This window comes from Rhipicephalus sanguineus, chromosome 1 (assembly GCF_013339695.2).
Source record: "Rhipicephalus sanguineus isolate Rsan-2018 chromosome 1, BIME_Rsan_1.4, whole genome shotgun sequence".
NCBI lineage: Eukaryota > Metazoa > Arthropoda > Arachnida > Ixodida > Ixodidae > Rhipicephalus > Rhipicephalus sanguineus.
In genome coordinates, this window is record NC_051176.1 from 297,846,546 (window position 1) to 297,869,508 (window position 22,963).

The 22,963-nt window shown below is 42.4% G+C and overlaps 1 protein-coding gene across 1 annotated transcript in view; it reads left to right on the plus strand.

The window, feature by feature from the left end:
• Positions 1-22,963, plus strand: part of LOC119379334 (WD repeat-containing protein 91) — a 59,091-nt gene that overhangs the window by 8,569 nt on the left and 27,559 nt on the right. The window contains exons 5-13 of the mRNA XM_037648610.2: positions 1,395-1,483; positions 9,842-9,975; positions 13,893-13,981; positions 14,097-14,172; positions 14,281-14,312; positions 14,393-14,484; positions 14,581-14,680; positions 18,339-18,445; positions 21,361-21,493. Of these exons, the coding sequence (XP_037504538.1) occupies positions 1,395-1,483; positions 9,842-9,975; positions 13,893-13,981; positions 14,097-14,172; positions 14,281-14,312; positions 14,393-14,484; positions 14,581-14,680; positions 18,339-18,445; positions 21,361-21,493 (852 nt within the window). The remainder of the gene's footprint in view (positions 1-1,394; positions 1,484-9,841; positions 9,976-13,892; positions 13,982-14,096; positions 14,173-14,280; positions 14,313-14,392; positions 14,485-14,580; positions 14,681-18,338; positions 18,446-21,360; positions 21,494-22,963) is intronic.

The window sequence follows — 22,963 nt, forward strand, 5'->3', positions numbered from 1 at the left end:
GTAGAACTAGCTTTCTTTTCTTCAGCTGACTTCACGATGAACAAAGTATTTGCACTAATCTTCAATATTTAATTAACATTTTTAGAAATGACATCGGTCTGTCATCCAAAAGACATTAAAGAAAAAATTTGCAATATCTCCTAGTTTCTTAAACAGTCACCTTGTACTGTGACTTCAGGCATCATTTCAGTAGTGTTCTACTGATGCTAGTGTTCTACTGATACTAACTCATTAATGAAAATATAAAAAAATTAATGAACATGGGGTGTCGCTGGAGCCAATGTTTCGACAAGCAAACTTGTCTTCGTCAAGGCTGCAACTGTTGCCCTTTCCTCCTCTATTGTTTTGGGTTGAAGGGGAGGGTACGAAGCATGTACAGTCTCAACGGAAAAAGATTAGCACAAGTGACCGGTGGCGGGAGCCGGAAAATCGCCACACGTGGCGCTGTTGCTCACGAGCACGCCTATAGCGAGATTGCCAAGCACATTCCATTTTCCAAAGCAGGTGTGGCCGGCAGACTGGCGGAAAGCAGCCCATCTTGCTGTTGGCCCATCCGAAAGCACGTATCTTAAAGAAATGCTTGTTCATTGCTTATCGGCAGATGTGGCTATGCACAAGATTTTTTTCTCTTTTTTTTCTTTTTTCGCTGGAGTTGCGAACAACCAAACCTTTATTGCAGTTGCCCCGAAAAAGTTTTGTTGGAGTGCTTTGTGCTAGCCTCCCCTACTGTTGAAAATGGAATGTGCTTGGCACTCTCGATATCAGCGTGCTCGGGAAAAACAGCACTGCATCTCACATTCTTGCCAACCGGTCACTTGTGCCAATCTTTTTCCGATGAGACTGTACATACACGCACTAAGGAAAGCAGTTGCAGCCTTGAAGAAGACAAGTCCACTTGTGCAAATGTCGGCTGCAACAACACTCTGTGTTCATGAATTTTTCATCTCTTCAAGCTTTGATCTTCCCCTGAACTTATGCTATTTTTGGATTAACATATAATAGAATTTTTGTTGTTATCGTTGTTGAAATGCAAGATAGCTGAAATTAACTTGGTCATGATAGCTTTTACTTGTCTAGCAAAATTGGCTAGCAAAAGCGCTTTACCATGTGCCACTGTTCGTAGGTGAATGCAACGGACAGTAGCGGTTGAGTCAGCTGGTTTGTTTGCATTATGTGTCTTGATATTTCTTCATTTCATTAGTTTGTGCATTGTAGAGGTCAAATATTTTTGTGTGGCGCTTACCTGCATCTTACGAGCTTTTGTTTTATTCTGAAAATGGTTCATTTATTGCACACAATCACAGTAAAAATGAAGTTTGTGAGCAGTGTTTCAATTTTATTTCTTTGTTTCAGTGTAAGGTTGTTAAAATTATTACCTTTCATTTTTAATGCAGCTGGCAGCTGGCAGGCCTGAAGTGTGTGAGACAGCAGATGTTCTTGTTGCTCCTGAAGAGCCCATGGATGATTTTTATGTCATAGCACAGTAAGTTCACTTGTACGCATGGTTATCAGTTGTGTGATGCCTATCTGGCTTGAAATACAATGTAAATCAGCTGAAGGCAGGAATAATGGTAGAGCTGTAGGTAGCTTATGTAGCATAGTTCAGTGTGGATTAAATTGTTGTGATACCTGTTGGCTCTCATTTCAGTACCCATTCCCACATAGGAGCAGTTGAAATATCAATAAAAAAAAAGAAAATTTTATTAAAATTTTGTCCGCATTTGCTTCTCAGGCACAGCTCACTGATGAGAATAAGACCGACAAAATGCTGTATGTGCATAAGAAGTCTGATGTCCACTCTACATGGAACTTTTAGAGCATTCAAAAGGGATTTAATTCTTATTGTCATTAAGTTTTGTAACAACTTCAGTATTGTCTATTTGGACTTCTTGGTTTAACATCATGACAAATTACAGTGCAGTAAAGGGGAGACATATTAGTGGTAGCCAATACCTGTCTGTCGTCTTTTTTTTTTCTGCCTGTCTGCACTTTTCTGTGCCATAAATAGTCGCGATGCGACAACATTGAGCAGCGAGTAACTGTTTCGCAGAAGCTGGATATAGCTATGTGATGCTGCTCATTTGATAACCTGGCTTTAAAAAAAAAAGAAAAAGAAGAGAAATTAATGCAAAGGCTGCCTAGCTAGTATAATATAATTCAGCATGAAACCGAACTTCTAACTTACATTTTTTTCAAGTATACGCAATAACTTAAAGAATTAGGTTGATTTTATTTGGCATAAATGACCGAACCTGCTAGTGTGGGGCATTTGCTGAAAGGTGTAATATATAATGAAAAGTTAGTTTGCTACTTTTGAACTGAATTGTTGATATGGTGGTCCTATGGGCTGTAATGTATTATTGTGGTTCCTATTGAAGATGCAAAATTTAAACATCAGGGGCTGTATGGTTGTACCTCTTCCTGTACCTATTTCTTTACATTGCCTGGTGGCTGACAGTATGGAAGCCTTTCGTAGGAGGGGGTGATTTGTCAGATGATGTTGGTGGTTGTCTGCTGTGAGTACACACCTTATGCACTGAAGGTAAAGAAAAAAAGGTGATGGTCCTCTACCATGACAAATTTTTATGTATGGATTGTGCTTAGCCTGTTTTCTCTTTTTTTTTTGTTATCAGGTAATGGCACTACATTTATTGTGAACCATGTCTGAAGCCTTGTTTGAGCTAGCTTGTCTATACTCTGTCAAAATTACCATGCAATGCTCCAGAAGCTGCACAAGTTGTGTATTCATAGAATTCTCACTCTTATGCATTTTAAAGTGCAGTTGTTTTTTTTATCTATGCAGCTTCCCATGCAAGAACTACTTCATGTGTTATGACCACAACTTGTTAATGTAATGCTTTGTCAAATTGTGGATTATTTGTGCACCTTTATTCTTGCAGTATACAACATACCGTTTTAGTCACGAGTGCTAGTGGTGCACTGTGGTCGCCATTTGCCGAAGTATGTCACCTTATTGAATAAGTGGCAAATAGGTTAAGATCTGCAGCACTTTCCATGTAACCAATACATCATATTTTTCTAAAAAGAGACAGGGCGTGCAAACACGGACGCAAGAAAGAGATCTCTTTCTTGTGTCCGTGTTTGCACGCCCTGTCTCTTTTTAGAATGAATACGTACCAACTAGCTCAGCTCTCTGTTATTCTAAACATCATATTTTGCAACGAAAGCATGAGGCCTAATTATGTTGACTAACACAATCCATTACCTGCGTCTTTTATATGCGATGTGCTGTTTTCAGTTGTGAATGTGTGCCTTCAGAGAAGCCTTTCATGCCTTCGTAGCATTGTCTACTATACAAGGTGCCCCAGCTAACTCTAGCCAAGGTTTAAAAATATGCCGACGCACTTTATGACGTGGCCAAATGCACGTTGCTGACTATTGTTTGGTGTAAGTCACGCTATTTTTGTGTCCTGCTTAATTGCTTAATTAGGCAAGATTAACTTCTAAAGCAACGAAGCTGGGTAAAAAATTCCAATTATAAAGTTTTAAGTTGGTTTGAAAAATGTCCAGTTAGTCTACAGTTTCTAACTTTCTATCTATTAAGTATTAGTGTTTCTCTGTTTACTGCGGGTGCCTTCGAAATACAAAAAAATACCACTTGACATGCCCGCTTGGATGCCGTAATTGCAGTGCTTTTCAGTGCTGCGGAGTTGCTACTCCGCAGTTGGAATGATTCCAGAATCATTCTACATTTTCTTGACCCCGGAATGGAATGGCAACGGAATGGGGGACACCGCTTGGAGGAATGGAATGGAAATGGAATTAAGCGCCTTTTTGCACGGAATGGAATGGGGATGGAACTATGTCTTTTTCGGAAAATAGAGCTCGTATTCTAACCGCTGTTTTTCAAACTTCAAACATCAGTAAGTCAGAGCCTCAAATTTAACAATAAAGCAGTATTTTTAAAATGGCTTGGCTGATTACAAGCACGGTACATTTATAAGCAACGCACTTACTACAATTCGGTCCTTATATAGACTGTGTTGCTACAAAGTTTGTCTCTGTTCTTCGTGTAACCGTGGCTCTATGCCGTTGGTAACAGTCGTGCGGAACTATGGCTTATGCCTCGTGATTTTTTTTTTTTTTTGCCTCGGCGGCGTTGCAATTCTTAATGCATCTTAATGTAGTTCGTAATGCATCCTTTTTGTTTATTTACGCCTGGTCGCCTGCTAAAAGAGTGAGCTTCTAGCCGTACTTCGTATAACATTCCAATTTGTTGCTATCGCGTTCATTGCTTCGACCTTTCAATGAAACTGACTTTTATCATTGCCTTATTCATTGACGTTTGCTAATAAGGGAAAGACATTCCACATATGTAACGTAATACACTTCACTCACATCACAAATATTTGTGAGTCATCTCCCAAAACCAAGTTGGGTGTATAGGTATGTGCCGTGTACATAGTCTTTGGAAGTATTTTCGACTTTGTGTTTAATTACTTGGGCATGTCTAATTAGAATCTTAGAACTGCAGCTCGGTTGCAGTTCTTAATGCATCTGATGACATCAGCTTTATGGGGCATTCATTCTTAACTCGATAAAACTATGAAGGTGCTTTTCCTATGTTGAGGAATTACAGGAATGGAATTGAACTGCCCGGCCATTCCCCGGAGTGGGAATGGGCTAAGTTTTTTCATTCAGAGGAATTGAAAGGAATGGAATTGTGTCAAGTTCTAATTCCCCCTGGAATGGAATTGGAATGGAATGGAGGCGCCCATTCCGCAACACTGCACTGCTTTTTAACGTTTTATGTACAAACGATATGCTTTCCTCTCGGTGGTTCATGACAGTGATAAGCAGATGCAGCAGTTATCGCTTGTGCTGCCCTAAGCATCAGGTTTGTCATCACACAGCCACCACCATCGTCGCTGTCTTGTAACTTTTTAAGCCGCAGTACACGTGGCCGAATGCTATGGTTGTTTGCAGGTGGAACGGAACGCTAGGAAGCGCTGCAATTACAGCATGCAGGCAGACATGTGACTTGATATTTTATTGTGATAGCAATTATGTGGACACCCTAGGCCGGTTTTTGCGGGCAGTGTCGCTATGCAGTCATGTCCCGTATATGTATGTGTATATATGTCAGTGATTCCACTCCTGCGCCAACTGCGCCAGAGTGCGCCAAATTGTATTTACTGCGCCATCCTGATAATATCGACGAAATTTGCGCCAAACTGCGCCAAAGTCTCGGGTTTGGGGGCGTCTATCACCGGCAATCGCACCGCCGGCGCGTCAGAACATGTGCAGCTCGATCTTGGGGCTGCCAATAAAGTCGCAATCATGGACCAAGAATTATTCCGCTGAATAAATGGCGCTCGCGCGTGCATTCCGAGTAAGCCACGATGCCATGCACGGTGCCGACGCAGCTTCTGTTCTGCAAGTCGGCTCGACAGCAAAACGCGCTCTCCGCAGAGGCTCGTGACGTCTAGGCCTATCGGTAACGAGAAAGTGCGACGGCGATTCATCGGCGGACGTCGTCAGTTCCAGAAACACTGCTGATAGCTCGTTTCAAGCGTCGCACGGCACGTAAGGAAAGCAATGTTCAGTAATAACTACATGAGTGCCGCTAAAATGTCTGTCACTTCTGTTTCCGGACATCGCGGAATGAAATCTGGGATAGCTCGCAGTTGATATATGGGACAATATCGAATTTTCCTTGCTTCGCGTTTATGGAAGAGCACGCGAGCGGTGGAAACGCGTTGACACTTTTCCTCAGATATACTTTATCCATGGATCTTCATCCAGAACAGCTTTTTCGTAATTCCTTCCGCCAGCACGTCCGAGTTTGTAATAACTCTGCGGTAAATACCCCCTAAAAGGCCCTGCCCTTTCGAGCTCACGTGCTAGGGTTCCAATTCGAATTTTTTGCTTGCTTTTTTGAAAATGCCATCTCATTAGTAAAATCATATCTCCTGGTCGGAGCAGCCGCAAATGCGCAGCTGTCAGTAGCGGGCCCGTCGCTGACGGCCCACAGTGAAGCGGCTACGCCATGTTACACGTCCGCCCCTCGCTTTCGGGGGTCAATAGCTAACGGTTAAAAAAACTCAGTTTCGCTTAAGAGCGAAGCAATGAATGCGATACCAAAAAATTGTATTGTGAAACGAAGTAACATTAGCAGCTAACTCTTTTGGATCCGATCTCGCGTAACTCAACAAAACGCTGGTTTAAGGGAATATGGCACCTCCAGGAACCGAAGCGTTTTCTGGCTCTGAGTTCTCTAAACGCAAAGTAAGCGTTGAGAGCACAGCAACTTTACGAGCCGTCTCCTGATGCCTCGAGATAGCGCGCGCGCGCAAGCGACTGCGCCCTTCAAACGATGCGCCCCCCCCCCCCTTCCGCTCCCCTGGCGTCCCTTCATGCTACTTACGAAAGACGGGCGGGGCGTTTCCTCTCTGTTTGATGAGCAATCGACGGCAGGCCCGCACGCGGGAAGATGTTATCTCATGGGCTGTCCGTGCGACGGAGACAGACGGCCGGCTAGTTTAATCTCCGCTTCAGCCGCGTTCGTCGCCAGCGCTCGCGAGCTTTTACCCGCGGCTAGAATGCGCGTGGTGATGTTATTAATTTGGACTTTATACGGAAAATTATGGCAACGGCGACGGCAAAAATCCGCCGAGTGTCCATATAATTGCTATCGCAAGGGTCAATGTACGGGGCAGATTTCGCCCCCCTCCCCCCTGTGCGCACGCCTATGCTCCTGAGATGATTGTTTTCCATGAGATTTGCAATGAATCGAAATATTTCTAGCCTTCATAAGAGCCCCATAATAATACTGAGGTGCTTGAATGTTAATGCAATATGCTTCTGTATTGCACTCCAGGATGTAAAATTCGCTGCTCCAAAGTGCTCCCAGATGCAAAATTATCTGCTCCAAAGTGCTCCAAGATGAAAATATTGCTGCTCCAAAGTGCTCCAAAACGGAAATTTTGCAGCTCCAAAAATTGCTCCAAATCAGAAGTCCTCGGTAGCATCACTGATATGTATAAAAGCCATAAAGAAAAATATGCAGAGAAAAATTCACAGCATATCCACGGGTGAATGATGAAGAGCTTGGGTGAAGCTCCTGGAGCAATCATGGTTACACCGTGAAATCTTCAGTGGTTTCGCCCAGCAGTAATCAAAGCGATAGCCCAGTACATAATCAAAGACGTGACAAACACTGTATATAATTATACAAGAAATTTTATTAATTGTAAGTGGTAGCTAGACGTAGCTTCCGTCCCCCCTTCATTATAACGGCTTTATGGTCGGTGATGGGTCGTAGTGGGATGTTTGCAAAGACGAAGTAGTGGGCAGTTTGCAAAGGTGGCTTCCGTTGCCCCTTCATTATAACGGCTTTATGGTCGGTCAAGTAATGGATATGTGATGGATCGTAGTGGGATGTTTGCAAAGACGAAGTTGTGGGCAGTTTGCAAAAGGATCGGTGATGGGTCGTAGTGGGATGTTTGCAAAGACGAAGTAGTGGGCAGTTTGCAAAGGTGGTTACGCTGGACAACGGAGACGTGACAAGGTTAGACTAAGAGGAGCTTCGCCCCTAAAATATTTTCCGAAGCGTGCAACCGGGGATTTGAACCTGCGAGCCCTCGCTCCACAGCACGCAGCGTTAGACTGCTCGGCCATGGAGCGTGCATCCTTCAGCATACTAATGGCGAGCTTTTTATTTACCATTTACCGCTGGTGGTACGCAGAGCTCGGAGGCATTTCAGCATGTTCTCTGCATCACCAGCGAGATGGCACAAGGGGCGCTCTTTAAAGGCCGTTGCGATAAGCGGGCTCTTCCTACCTCTACCACTTGTACTTTGCCCTACAGGACGTGGTCACCCATGCGCGCGTGCTTATCTCATGATGGGGGTGCTTGTACATCTTGTGCTTTCACAGCAAAGTTTGCATTGAAGTTACAGAGCGCACGAAGGGCACCGTGCTCGCTGCGGCGGCTGCGTTGGCGAAAGGAGTGCACTGCTCAAACACAAAGAAGTAACAACTGTGACAGTTGTTGGTTCGCGCTCATCCTGTGTATACCTGTGAGTTTGTTTTGTGCATTCTTCTTTGTGTTTGAGCAGCGCGCTTTAAGTGCCGAGCTGTGACAGTTTGTGCTCATCCTGTGTTGTGTTCTTTTCGTGCATCCTTTGTGCTTGAGCAGCGCACTGCAAGTTTCGAGCTGCTTGCCATTCTTCACGTGCCATTCCACATTGTTGCTATTGCATTCATTGCGTCGCCCTTGCCGCGAAACTGTGACTTTTGTTTTGTGTGTTTCACGTGGATCTCCAGGAAGCGGGAAAACACTAATAGTTAGTAGATAGAAAGTTAGAAACTGCCTAATCAGATGTCTTGCAAACCGATCTATAACTTTCTCATTGGAATATTTTGCCCAGCTTCGTTGCTTTATAAGTTAATTAATATTACCTAATTAAGCAGTTAAGCAGAACACAAAAATAGTGTGACTTACTCCATTTAATTTTCAGCAACATGCATTTGGTTCCGTCGTCATAGAATGCATCAGCATACTTTTAAACTCTGGCTACAGTTAGCTAAGGCACCCTGTATATGAAATTGCCCAGCTTCGTTGCTTTATAAGTTAATTAATATTACCTAATTAAGCAGTTAAGCAGAACACAAAAATAGTGCGACTTACTTCATTTAATTTTCAGCAACATGCATTTGGTTCCGTCGTCATAGAATGCATCAGCATACTTTTAAACTCTGGCTACAGTTAGCTAGGGCACCCTGTATATGAAATTGAGTATAGTTGTCAGCATATAGGGCATTTTTTTTCTTTCTTTTTATTTATAAAACATCAGTCATATGGCCATGCTGAAGCCATACTCTATGAAGAATTGCGCTGTTGATGCTGTTTCACTGACCTTCAACGTTTGCATTAATGTTGCACAACTGATGAGTAATCAAACTGTTTGCTTTTCTCCAGGTACCATGTAGTTTAAGTGGCTAAACATAGAACATGTGTTTATTATATATTTTATTTTATGAGAACACTTACTATTTTAGTGCATAACATTGAACAAGGGCACAGATATTAAAGCGAGCATGACAGAGTCATCCTACTAAGCTTAGTTTATTATTGTAGTTGAGAGCAGAGAGCTAAATATAGTTAGTCACATAACATCAACTCTAAAACACACATTTTAACTCAAAATATCAATTTGAAAGTGCTGCCTTTAAGTTCCTCCCACTGACAGTAATTGCCATTTTAGCATGTGCTGTGTGACGCCATGAAATGAGGAGCCAGCACTGTGTCTTCTCCTTTGAAACAGTCCAATGCCACACCACACGTATCTGGATGTATTGCTTCGCACACTGATACCTAACGGCAGAGCGAAGGTGTCACTGTTGAATTGTGCCCGCAGTTCCTTCACTCATGCGATCAAAAGCTTCAGCTGAGGCACACATGAAAAATTAAACGATGCATGGTGACCATGACCTATTTTCAGCTTTCGTAATCATTTCCAGTTTTTAGCGTACGAAAGCATGCCTTTAGAGATTGGCACTTGTTACCAAGAGAGTAGTTTTCAGAGGCGAGATTTAGTTTCGTCACCACTCATGGTTACCACACTGCTGTACGGTTCAACTGCCACATAAAAAAAATCTAAATCCAAATTTTTTACGACACTGAATGCACTCAAATTTTGCCAGCTTGCTCCAGGTCATAGGAGGTTTAACATGCAATGCATAATTCAATCTTGAAATTTTGGTGTCATCACCCCTTTAAGTAGACATCCTTGCTTGACAAGGGGAAAAAGCACTTGTTTCTCTCATTGTTTTATGGTGAATTTGTAGTTACTTTCGATGCTGTGTTGTTTTTCAGGGAGGCTCCAGCTGCTGAGGGTGGTAGGAGAATATTACCAGCATTAATGCGGACATTTGGCAACATTCAAACTTCACCTGTGACTGGCCGTAAACTGCAAGCAGACCAAAAAAAACAGTCATCAGAAGAGCAAAGTTAGTGATGCTTTTGCAGAGATTGTACTGGTGTCTACTGAGTTGTTCTGTAGAGATTTTGGATAACACTTTGCTGTTACTGCTTCGAGATCTTGGTAGTGCACGTTATCTTTGCTTGTTGTGGCATCTCTGAACTCTTGTCACCCTGGATTAGTGGCATGCAGTGGAGTGTGTCTTTCTGAATCTGTGTCTGGCTCAGTGCAAGTAGCATGTGAAAACAGCAGTGTGGCTTGTGTGATTATGTTGTATGCTTTCCATGAACATTTTTGTATATGACCTGTACTTTTTTATATTGATGACAATGCAGTGTGATGTCTCCCGTGGTCTCGTTATGTGTTCTATTTATGGTTATTACTGTATGACTATCTCATGTTGAGTATGCTTAATCTGTGTAAACAACCGAGCCATTTGATGCACTGTATCGTAAGTTTTCGAATTCCTGATTGTCCCATGTGATAAGAATATCAATTAAAGGGGCCATGACACCCAATTTTCGATGACAATCTGTGTTACGTGGATTAATCCTTGTGCATTGACAAACAAGCTGGTGAAACTTTAGTGCATTTGGTCGAGCACTTAATTAATAACACGTGAGTGGCCTGAGAGTTGGGCAACACTGGCGCACTCGTGAGCCGTGACACTACAAACTGCTTGCTGTGTGAACGTCTTCATTCTGGCGAACGATTTGTTCCGTGCTGAGAATCACATGCAATCAAGCTATTCCAGATTTGTTCAGCTTGGCACTGAAGAATGATTTGCAATGGCTGAAACTTTGATAGAATACGACGGCTCTGCTCCGTGCAGCACATGATGTCACATGCCATGGCAAAATGGCGGTTGCCGGCGGTGGGCGAGGGTTTATAGCTGATGAATTCTAGGGCTCATTTTGCACTGAAATATTATTTTACAGTTCGTTTTTTATATACGTATAGGCCATAGGTCGGCAGAAAATGGGGAGCTCACTCAGACTCACTCATGAAATATGTTTGGCCCTTTGGGCTCACTCAGACTAAGACTCACTAAAATTTTCCTCAACTGGACTCGCTCGGACTCAGACTCACTAAAATTTTTCTCAACCGAACTCACTCGGACTCAAACTCTCCAAAACGTTATGCACTCAGGCTCACTGAGACTCGTGGCTCAATCTGTCTGAGTGAGCTTGAGTGAGTTGACTCATGAGTCCATTAGCGTATAATCAGTTTTTTCAACCACGGTGATGATGCTCTTTAACACCAATAGCTCGCATAATCGGTGCTCTACTTGGCACCTTTTGTTCTTGTACCTTCATGATCGAGTTACCAGTGGTTCCAATCCAGTAAGGACATTTTTAGGTGCGGAGCACTTTAAGGGCTGGGGTTGTCATATGCCGTCGTATGCTATCGTATGTTTTCGTCTCATCTAGCTTGGCGTTACGCAGGCAAAACCATGTGTAAGCATAGCCATGTATAGAACAGTACTATGAAAAACTGTGAAAAATAAACAGGGACAGGGAAGACACAAGCACAAGAGCAGAAAAATTTTGGGGTCCCTGTTTATTTTGCGCAGTTTTTCGTAATGGAGTGCCAACTTGCCCAGCGCTCAGTCCTTTTATAGAACAGTATAGCAAGGGGGCGGGAAAGGAAAGTCAGGGTGAGTAATGTGAGGATGAGGATGAGGTAAAGGAGGGAGGGAGAGGGCAAAGCATAGCACAGCCATGTATGATGTAACTCAGGCAAAACCATGTATAGCATAGCCATGTATAGTATGGTATAGCAAGGTTGTTCTAAAGGGGTGAGGAGGAGGGAAGGGAGGAGAGGGTAATACATAGGATAGCCATGTGTGGTGTCACACAGGAAAGAAAGATGTAAAGCACAGCCATGTATAGCATAGGCATGCGTAGTATAGTGTAGCAAGGGGTGGGAAAGGGAAGTGCGGCTGAGAAGGGGAAGAAGGAGAGGGTAAAACAGCAAAGTCATGTATGGTGTCACGCAGGAAAAAAACAGTGTATAGCACAGCCATGTATAGCAGAGCCATGCGTAGTATAGTGTAGCAAGGGGTGGGAAAGGGAAGTGAGGGTGAGAAGGAGAGAAAGGAGGAGGGGAAAGGTAGAGCATAGCATAGCCATGTATAGTACAGTAATGTAAGGGAGTGGGAAAAGGAAGCGAGGGTGAGTCTGCCACGCTGTAGCAGTGGTTATGGTGCTCGGCTGCTGACCCGAAGGTCGCGGGTTCGATTTCGGCCACGGCGGTCGCATTTCGATGGAGGCAAAATGCTAGACGCCCGTGTACTGTGCGATGTCAGTGCACGTTAAAAACACCAGATGGTCGAAATTTCCGGAGACCTTCAATACGGCGTCTCTCATAATCGTAGCATGGTTTTGAGGCGTAAAACGCCAGATATTATTATTATTAGGGTGAGGAAGAGAGATGTGAAGGGGAGGGTAGAGCATAGCATAGCTGTGTAGAGTACAGTAGAGCAAGGGGGTGGGAAACGGAAGTGAGGGTGAGGAGGACGGAAAGGAGGAGAGGGTGGGTACAGCATAGCACAGCCATGTATAGTATAGTATAGAAAGGCAGTGGAAAATGGAAGTGAGGGTGAGGAAGAGTGAGATGTGAGTTTGAGGAGGATGGAAAGGAGGAGTGGAAGGGTAAAGCATAGCATAATCGTGTATAGTATAGTATGGCAATGGGGCAAAGGAAAGTGAGGGGAGGAGGAGGGGAGGGGGCGCAACTGCATCACAAATGAACGCTTTCTTTCCCGCTATGGATGACGAGCTGGCTGCACGTTTGGAACGGCAGCGCTTGCTTGCCCGTGAACGCGAGCGTCGCTGAAGGGCAGGCAAATCACTGCTCCGCACTTCCTACAGTTTTCACGCTGAGTGCAACTGCATACCTTTTGTTGAAAAAGATGACTCACATGAGATATTATGAAGAACTTCCCCTGAAAGTATTTGCGTGCGGTGGTCAAGGCACCTCCCCCCCCTCACTTTGTAACTCATGCCTCTGATCAATAAATATTGAGCTGCCGTATTTACTCTAGTGCGTTGAAGTATGTGTGAGTAGACGAGTATAAACGTGAGCCAACGTCACGCTGGTAGTGATGCTGAAGTTCAGTAGATAGGACCATAGGCCGGCAACAAATGTGGGGATCACTCAGACTCACTCAAGAAGTAAATTTAGCGCTTAGGGCTCACTTGGACTCGGACTCGCCATAACTTTCCTCAACCGGACTAACTCGTACCCAAACTCGCCAAAATATTACTCACCCGAACTCACTCAGACTCACGCTCGATCTTAGTCTGAGTGAGTCGGCTCATGAGTGTGTTTGCCGACTTATGGTGTAGGCACAATAGACCCTTTACTTCTATTTTTCACTGAAAACCACAAATTATTAGGTCATCGTGTCATGGCCGCTTTAAATGATTACATTTTGTAATTATTTCTTACCTGTTCTGAAGGCTCTTACCATCGAATTTTCACGACAGTAAGCAGACCTTTTTAGCTTCTTTTCAATTAAAAGGATGTATAGGAAGTTATTTTTCAGAAGTTCATATTGCTCTAGAGTCTGGATTTCTAACGTATCTCCACAGACGCCACTTTTTACTTCATGCTATTAGTTTGCTTGTGCTTGTGATTGGAAAACTGGTGTTTTATTGGCTTGTATAGTGCTGACTTGGTGACATGAAGTCTGCTTAGTCAAAATGTTGTTATTGCCTGGAACACAAAACATTACAGGAGGTGTGGTTTTTTTACCCACATTTTAAGTGCACTTAGATAGCAGTATATGTGTTCAGAAACCACTTACTGGCTTTGTAGGCCACAGTGTGCCGTGGACAGAATTTCAGCATATGTATTTGTCGTGTGGTAATTAAGTTGCATCGGCATGTGTAAAGGAGATGCCTAGATTCCAATTCCTTTCTTTTTTCATTCCTTTGCCAGACAAAACAAAACGACCCCCAGCAAATAGCACTACTGAAAGCCAAACATTGCCCCAAGACACCTCGACAGCATCTTCTTTACAACTGAAGGTGCGTAATGCACTGACATTATGAGAATTTTGCAGATGTACTGAGTTGCATGTGAATAATGTGCTTCTTTTTGCAAATCATCAAAATGAACTGCTATAGCATGCACCTATTTCAGGATGTAACATTAAGTCGGCTTGCAGAGAAGCTGGAGCGAGCAACTGCATCAACTTTTTTCTTGAAGAGCTCTTCTGGTAAAAGCTGACCTTTCTTGTATATAAGAGAATACTTTTGTCATTTGTGAATAAAGCCGGTTTTTATCATAATACCAACCATGCCTTGACTCTGCTCCCTACTGGCAGGTGAGGAGGACAAGTTGCTCTTGCTTAATCAAGTGAGTCCAGCATTTGCACATCTGAGCACGTCTCTTTGGCCTCACCCCTGCCACACAAGCTGACCCTTCCTAATTTCTAGGAGGAATACAGTGAACACCAGTCATGCATCACCCATTGCAAGTTCAGCAATTCAGGCACCCTGGCCAGTGCTGACACAGCCGGTGTGATAAAGTGGGCCATAATTTTGAAATGGACTTTTTGCTCTAGCTTGCGTTGCATGCACCTTTTAAGACTCCAGATGCCAGTCTTTTCCCATCTGCACTGTAGGGTCTGGAGTTCCAACCCGTCTCCAAGAACGCTGGCCACTATTGTGTCGTCCAAGTCTAGTGTGACAGCCCTGGAGTGGGTGCACAAGCACGATCACTTGGCAAGTGGTGATTACGTTCAAGTATTCCCCTGTTGTCACCAGTTTACTATAGCCACATGAATTTGCATCTTTTCTTGGTTTCTTTTGACCAACTCAAGGTAGCTACAGATCAATCCTGTGCGTGTAGTTAGGGTGTTTTGACAGGGACCGTTTAGACACACATGCTTCTTGCTGACGTTGCATAGTGTCTTGAATCAGTCATCCAAGTCACTCAAGTTTTTTAATTAATGCTCGAGGGAATAGAATTGGCTCCTTACTTTCCATCCATTAGGGGTAGCCTAATGACTAGTCTGGAAAACTGCAGGTTGCAACACATTGGCATGAGTATCATTTAGGCCCTTGTGGCCACCTTAATAAAGTAGAATTAGCATGTTGTTGTAAGTATGGCTTATATTTTTGCGTATAGGCTTCATTAAACACTGTTTCACTGCAGTCGTTCATTTAGGGCATGACTGGTTCACACATTTTTTTGTTATTTTTTTTGTTGTAATTTTTTTTCACATGAGCCATGGACTTCAAAAAAGCTACTTGAAGAGAGAAACTTTGGTTGAGCACTTTTGAAAATAGTGGCACAAGGACTGCAGAAATTATTACTTTTAGATGCCAATTTTTACAGTAAAATAATTTATTGGTCAATTTTCAATCAACATATACACTTAGAAAAGTTTATTAAGTAGTGCAGTCTGCACTTCTATATTGATCTCTGTTTACATTAATTTATTTTCGTTTTTCTATATGTTTGTTCAGCTTTTTTCACCTGTTCTCCATATCTGCACTACGCATCAAGCAGACTTGGAAGAGGCAGCATCATGTAAACTGAAAAAGCGCAAGGGTAGAATTTTGTTAAAGCTTTTTTTTTTCTAAAATGATAGTGGTTGTTGCAAAGGCAAATGCCAACTCATCGCCACTCACGTTATTACGGACACGTGTCTCGAAGTCATAGAACTTACAAAAGCTGCTGGAAAGTACCTATGTGCATTGTTGCCATTGCAGTAAGTTCAGTGTGGCTAATGCACATATTTGGCTCAGACATAGTTGCTGAACTTCACATTACCAACTCCATGCAGTGCAACAAAACCTAGGATTCACCTCGGCCAATTAGAGAAGAGAATTACAAGGGCTCCTCTGTTCTGAATGCAACACCGATTGAGCAGAAACATTGCAGAAGGATTAGTAACAGAGAATTGACAAGCTCACTTCTCTGGAACGGGGGGCGGGCAATCATTGCTGATTGGATGATTTGAACCTTAGCCTTTGCTGCACTGCACAGATATGGTGAGGCATAGCATAGACAAGTGTACATAAGCTGCTAAAAACCATAGAACTTATTTTATGCATCTGAATTACAATAAGTTAACCACTGGAAGTCTCGCTTAACAATATGTAGTAGCAGAGGGCTGCCTTCTGTCATGTGTTTATTTTTAAATTGTGATATCTATACATTTGTGCCACATCAAAGAAAAAAAAAGCTATATCGTTTCATCCAGAAAACAATGAACAGCAGTTAAAGAAAAATTAATACATTTCAAAATTTGGCCCGTCTTTTTTCATAAATATGCCAGTGTGTTTTCAATGCTGCGAGCTGTTCGGTCTTGGAAAGCAAGGTGGCACTAGCAAGTCTAACAAAGTGATAGTGCTGGGACAAACTTGCCATTGCACGTACAACAAATTATGTACTAACTATTTGGGTACTAAGTTTGTGCAGCACAATTAAGTGGCAACTAGAAGGAACACAACGGCATGTCCCTTCTTGCCTCCATTTATTTGCACTGCACAAACTTGCTGCACAAAAATGGGCACCAACTAGCCTGTGAGTGAATTATTTTGTATCTATTTGGAGCTGTACTAGTACAGTAGACTCTTCTGAAATGGAATTTGAAGAGTCAATGCAAATGTGTACCGTTTAACAGGAGTTCCGTTTACTGAGAGGTGAACAGAGTTGCGGAATAAAAGCATGAAACCAATCCTATTCGAGGAAGTTGTTCCATTTAAGCAGTAATTCTGTTTAACAGATTTCCATTTACTGAGAGTCTACTGTAGATTGGGGCTATACTAAGCGAGAGAAGATGAGTAACTGAAGTGAATAACATTATTATTAATAGCTTAATTATCTGTTGGTTTTCATTAAGGTTGTGTCAATCAAAGAAACGAGCCTTTAAGAAATTTCCTTCTTTAGTTCATAAATAGAAGCTGTGTCGCATGATGGCAGTTTAAGCATGAGTCTTTTTTTTGTTCTGGGGAAAAGTACAAAGAATCAGTACATTTAAAATGAGCTGCCAGCCAAATGTTTCCTTGTCTTTTTGGACAACACAAAGCATTGCAGCCTACTTGTGGGTTTTCTAGCTCAAGGTAAAATAACCATCAACTCTTTCCGAAATTCAGTTATGGTGTACAATGTGAAAAACATATGGCGTCTTGCTGTCGTACAAGTGGCTGATTGTTATTTTTCTGAGTGAAGCACTTCACTTCAACTTCATGATAATTATTCAAGCAGCAGAATAATTGCTTATTAACGATTCAGGTTTTTCATTTATGGAAAAAGATGTGATATATTTGCGGTATTGCTTTAAAGGATTGCACCTGTAGTGTTGACAGTTGCCCTGCGCAATGTATTTTGTGTACAGCTTTGGCTTCTATTTAGCAAAAGTTTTCCATTGCATACTCTTCATAGGTAGGGATTTGTTACGTTGCTACATCTAATTTAGTGCTTAGTCTATTGCTTCAACTAGAAGTACCTCATGCAGCTTTAAAAAAATATATAATGCATGGCGAAGGAAAAATAAAATACCTAGTTGGAAGCTATCTAACAAGAAAAATCACCAAAGATTCACTAGGAAAGTGGCAAAGTTTTAGTAAACCACAAAGGTCACTCATTTCTTCGTTGATAAATAAACAGCAAATGGCATGTATTTGCATTGATCTGTATATTGTCCATGTTGATATGGTTAGTTTTTGTTTGAAGCTATGTCTTCTGAAGAATATTTACAGCCATTAAAACATACTGTGGCTTTTATTATTTAGCAACTATAGTGCATGTGTCAGATACAAGAGAAATTTTATTTTTTAATAATTTTTATTGAAGTATTGTAGTGCCTCATAGAAAAAATAGCATCTGTTAATTATGGCTTGCGTTTCGAAAATTTGTTGAACCTGAGAAGAATATTTAGCATTTCATGCATATTATATCAGTCTTCTACACATCCGTATGTCTTGTTGTCACAACAAGGACCAAACTTTGCTCAGCCAGCAGTATTGATACTGTTCACTGAGAGAGAGTTGAATTTCAAGGAGGATGCAGATGCCCTGAAAAGGTTCAGCAGAACTCCAGGGTTACAAAATGGGACACCACTTTCCTTTTGCCTATGCATTAGGCCACATATTTAAGAAGGCTCTAAATGAGTACTACATAACAAGGTGTCATTGTCAAGTAACTGCAATTGAAATTAGTGGAGGCTGGTGAGCAATCGTTTTAAGTGTAAATGAAAGTGCTTTAGAGGCAAATGTGCCATGATGTGGACATAGTATCTGTGGTCTGCGAATGTCATCTGACGTGGCATCATCGATGTTAATGATCTCTCTGAGCTGCTTTGATAAATTATTAAATGCTTGTTCAAGGGTAACATGCTTTGTTTCCATTACTGCAATTTCTGTTTTTCAGTTGGTTTATGGGCTCAAGCAGGGAAACCTGCGCTTGTATGACACGAAGGAACGACGAGCCCTTTTTGATATTGTGCCCGAGTCTGCATCTGTTCTTAAAGAGCACAGGTTGGTGCAACTCATTTAATCAGCAATAGCTTAACTAGTCTGACTAGTTTTGTTTCTGAAGTTCCTGCGTGATTTATTCTTGAATCATTGGCGGGTACTTGTTACATTTATGTTGTGTGTGTTACATGTCGTTCAATGAGATATTGTCATTAAGTAATGTGCAAGTTCAGTCGATGTGGTGGTTGGAATTCGTATCGTCTTTTAGGGCCGACCATGGGATCAGGGACTGGAAAGAGAACAGCAGCTTGCTTTTTGTTTCTCCCTTTTTAACGACACATTTCATGTTTGACAGTGGAAGATGATATGAGACAGTACTTGTGAGATTGCCAAGGTGGATCAACCAAACAAACATAAATTCAATTTTTGTCATAGTTAGGCATATTGAGTGCTTATAGCTTCAGAGAAATAAACTGCTCTCTAATTTGGTTGAGAATACAACAGTTTATTACAATCAAGTAAACACTGTCGGTCACAGAATGGACAAACTAATGTCACCGTTACTGAAAATTTTTTATGTGAGAAAAAAAATGGCATCGTTAAAGGGCCCCGACACCAAAATTGAAACCTTGAGATGTTTGCGTTTTTTTACTTTCCTGTATACGGGGGCACTTCTGACCGATTATTAGTGGCGAACGTTGCCTTTAAGATATTTTAATTTAGTTTTAAAGTAAGCGTGAGTGCTCATCTGAGTTGGCTGCACCTCGTGACATTGCACTGGTATGACGTCGATCGAGGCCCCGCGTGACATTCCACGAGTAAAGCAAGTATTCTGGACGTCACAGAAGGTTTGCGGGGCGCACACAATACCACGACTTGCACCCGGTGAGGCCTATTGTTCCTCACCCCTCTCGCTCTGATGTCGGGCTGCTCTCGAGGTAATGTTGGTGAGGGGACGCGCGCTTAGCAGGTTTAACCCACACCGAGGCACCCACATTGTTTCAATCTCTACCGCGTGCGTGGCCCCAATTTGAAAACTGCGCTTTCAGCATCACCACAACTTGAGTGTACATGATCTTTGGTGCTCCCCCGCACGGGGCGCTAGTTTCTTACGGTTTTTAGGTGGGTGTTTTGAAGTGGTGCTAAAATGGTCACAATTAACTGCGCTAGCATTAGTTATACGATATGTTTGAGCATTTACGATTCAATTTAGGGATTACCGACACAAAGCTACAAATTACAGTAAAAAAGTCACAAACGAAAGTTTTGCTGTCAGGGCTCTTTTAATAATCAAATACTTTTGCAGCAAGGCACGTTATATATGTATCGCTTACATTTATGCCTGCTTGAGTCTTCTTCTGTGTGCCTACAGTTGAACGTTTTAATCACTGGTATGATTTATCATGATTTTGTGGATTGATATTCATTTTGAGAGAGAGGTGCTGCATTATATATGTTTTCTGGCTTTCTTAATTATGATTGTCCAACTGCCATTTTTCTGGCATACTGTGGTCAGGAAACATCACACTCTCATTTTGATAGTATTACTGCAACAAAAGAAGAAATAAGAGAATGCTGACCTTTTGACAGCTATCAAAGACTGAAAACATCATTGAAAAAATTGTGCTGCTAGAAACAGGGATGCAAGTTAAAGAACAGACATCATGTGCACTTACCTCCTGCTTTCGCAGTGCAATTTTTAAAGAATGAATCAGTACTGCCTTGCCCAGCTGTTAGTATGACGACATTAATCTACAGTAGGCACTAGGATATCTGCAATATGTTTTTTTCGCATCAGTACAGGAATACTTGACAAATAGAAGAAAAAGAAAGCTAGAAGATACGCGAACACGTTTGAACAACACGAAAGTGATGTTGAGAATTTGAGATGCAGCAGCCATGGTTTAATCTAAGAGGAAGGGGTGTGAATTGATAAGTGACTTCTCGACGCAGTAGCCTCTACAAGAATAACAGTGCTATAGCGGGTGTTGTGTCTCACCGTGCCTTATGAGATCATGTGTCTAGGTGGTGCGTCAAGACAATGTTGCAAAATGAAGTAGATACTGTATTTACGCAATTGTAGGTTGAACTATTTTATCTAAATTTGAAATCCGAAGTTGGGGGTTGACTTACATTCGAAACGGAAACTAGTAGCGCCAGTTGCAGCAGGACAAACAAGAAATCAGGGACGCTGTGGCATGTTTACGACATTATATTTTTGTTCCAGCTCTACCTGTAACATATACCTTATTTTCTCGCGTATAACCCGCACTCGCAGCAACGATTCGCAGAAAATTTTTCTAAAAATGAACCCTGTGTATTGCTGTGAATTTAGCTTCCCTGCATAGCTGTGAAGCACTGCCGTGAAGCCACCTTTGCACACCGGAATTCGCGTTTTTTGTCTTGATTTTACAAAACAGGTTGTGGGGCTAGTGGGTCACACATTCCTACTTAAAATATTACAGCACTACCTTTTACGAGGTCAGGACAGTGAAGTACATGACAGGACTTGTGCTGACTCCAGCTATGGAGTCAGTCAACGTGTAGTCAGTCCAGTGACTACGTAAACAAATTTCTTTTATGAAATCCGCTCACGTAAGGTTTTTCTTGTTTTTCCGTTCTATTTGGGCGTCGATCTACATTCGAGTCAACTTACAGTTATGTAAATACGGTAAGTCCACGCACTCTCGCACGCTCTCTGACATCTACGGTCAGTATATAGTTTCAAGATTAAAGCATTAAATCACTTCACAGCAAGTGAGCGAGTGCATTTGCGTGCTTGAAATTCCTGTTTTGAAATTTTCCTTCAGAAATATTGTAGTTAGAATAGTATTACTTAGCCATCATAATTAGTGTGTGAAGAGCTTATATGCAGTGCTTATGATGTTGCTTCTGGGGTCAGAAAATTTTTTAGCTATTTGGAATTCATTTTTACATGCATAACAAGGAAACTGCTGACAAATTTTATGTGTCCATAGTGTTGCTTGCCTAGCTTGCAGTCCAGTGGAACCAGTTGTGGTGAGCTCACTGCACTCGGAGCCCTCTGCGGTGACAGCTACACCAGCCCCGGGGAAGCTGCTTTTATGGGACTTGAAAAGCAAGCAGCTACAGGTAAGAGGTTGCTGACTGCTATCATGATACAATGATTGTGTGCATGGCTTTCAGTACGTGAGGTGGCAGCCTTGTGCTATGTAGTTGGTGTCTGTCCCTCATGTGTCATAAACTCCTGATGGGGTTGATGGTGATCAGCTTTGAAAAAAATTTATTTCGAGTATTTCAGTGCTGTTGGGGTTTCTGGTGGTTTTATTGCACGCAATGCTGTCTTAGCTCGTGCGTGTACTCTTTGGGACAAAAATCTCCAGGACATGTTCTGTTAATGCATGATCACTTTAATTTAATAGATCAATGTGTAGGACACAAAAACTACTACAAGCCATGTGACTCGTGACATGCCACGTGACATGTCCACTTGCATGCCTGTGCACACCGGGATTGCAGTGCTCCCTAAGGTTCCGTGTGCAAATGACCATAGCATTTGGCTGAGTGTGCTGCCGCTTAAAAGGCAACAGGGCAGCAATGATGGTGGCTGTGCGATGACACATGGTTTGCTACCGGCAGCACAAGCTATAACCGCAGCGTCTACTTATCGCTGTCATGAACTGCCATGAGGGAAGCATATCATTTCTACACGGAACATTAAGGAGCACTGCAATCACGGCACGCGTAGGTGCGCAAGCGGGCATGTTACGTAGTATTTTCTAGCATTTTGCAGGAATGTGTAGTAAGCAGAAAAACACTACAGTCGAACCCCTCAATAACGAAATCGCCGGGGAAGCAATTTTTGTTCGTTCTCGTGAGAATTTCGTTGTCACGAAAATAGAAAAATACACACACCAATTACTTCGCACAACTAAAATTTATTGAAAGAAGTCAGTGATCTTGCTCTGTTGCACATTGCTTTGAAGGAACTTGACAGTTCGAGCCTTGCAGCTTAATAAGCTTTGCATAGCTTCATCGTCATCGTGGGGGCCGAGAAAAGTGCCAGTGATGTCAAAACATCAACAACTTTGCGCGAACTTTCTTGCCTTTCCGCAGGAGGCTTCCAAACAAGAATATCTTGTTGGCTTTCTTGTCGAGAAACTACTTTGACTTTGTCAACGCCTTCATAGACTGGCGTTGCCACCATCCTGTGCTGCGCGTGTGTGCCGTTCTGAAGTGCCGCCATTTGCTCTCTTTCAATTTGAGAAGTGTAGACAGCGAGCTACACGGGATGCCGAATTCCTCTGCAATATCCGTCACCTAAAACATCATGTGCCAACGTAGTTGCCAACAGAGGCATTAGCAAAAGCTCTTCTCAGCGAAAAAAGAAAGAAAAGTCTTGTTGCTATCATCATCATCCAACCAAGTGTAAACAACAGCGGTTGCACCGATGCTTTTTGGCGGCAACATATGTGCCCGACCTGTAGAATGAGTGGTGCTGCAATTTTCGAACTTCTGGGTTCCCAACTAGCTCATGGGTTGAAAAAAATGTTGCGGATCACTACCAGAAATTTATTATTGCGGGAGTGCTCTTTAAAATCT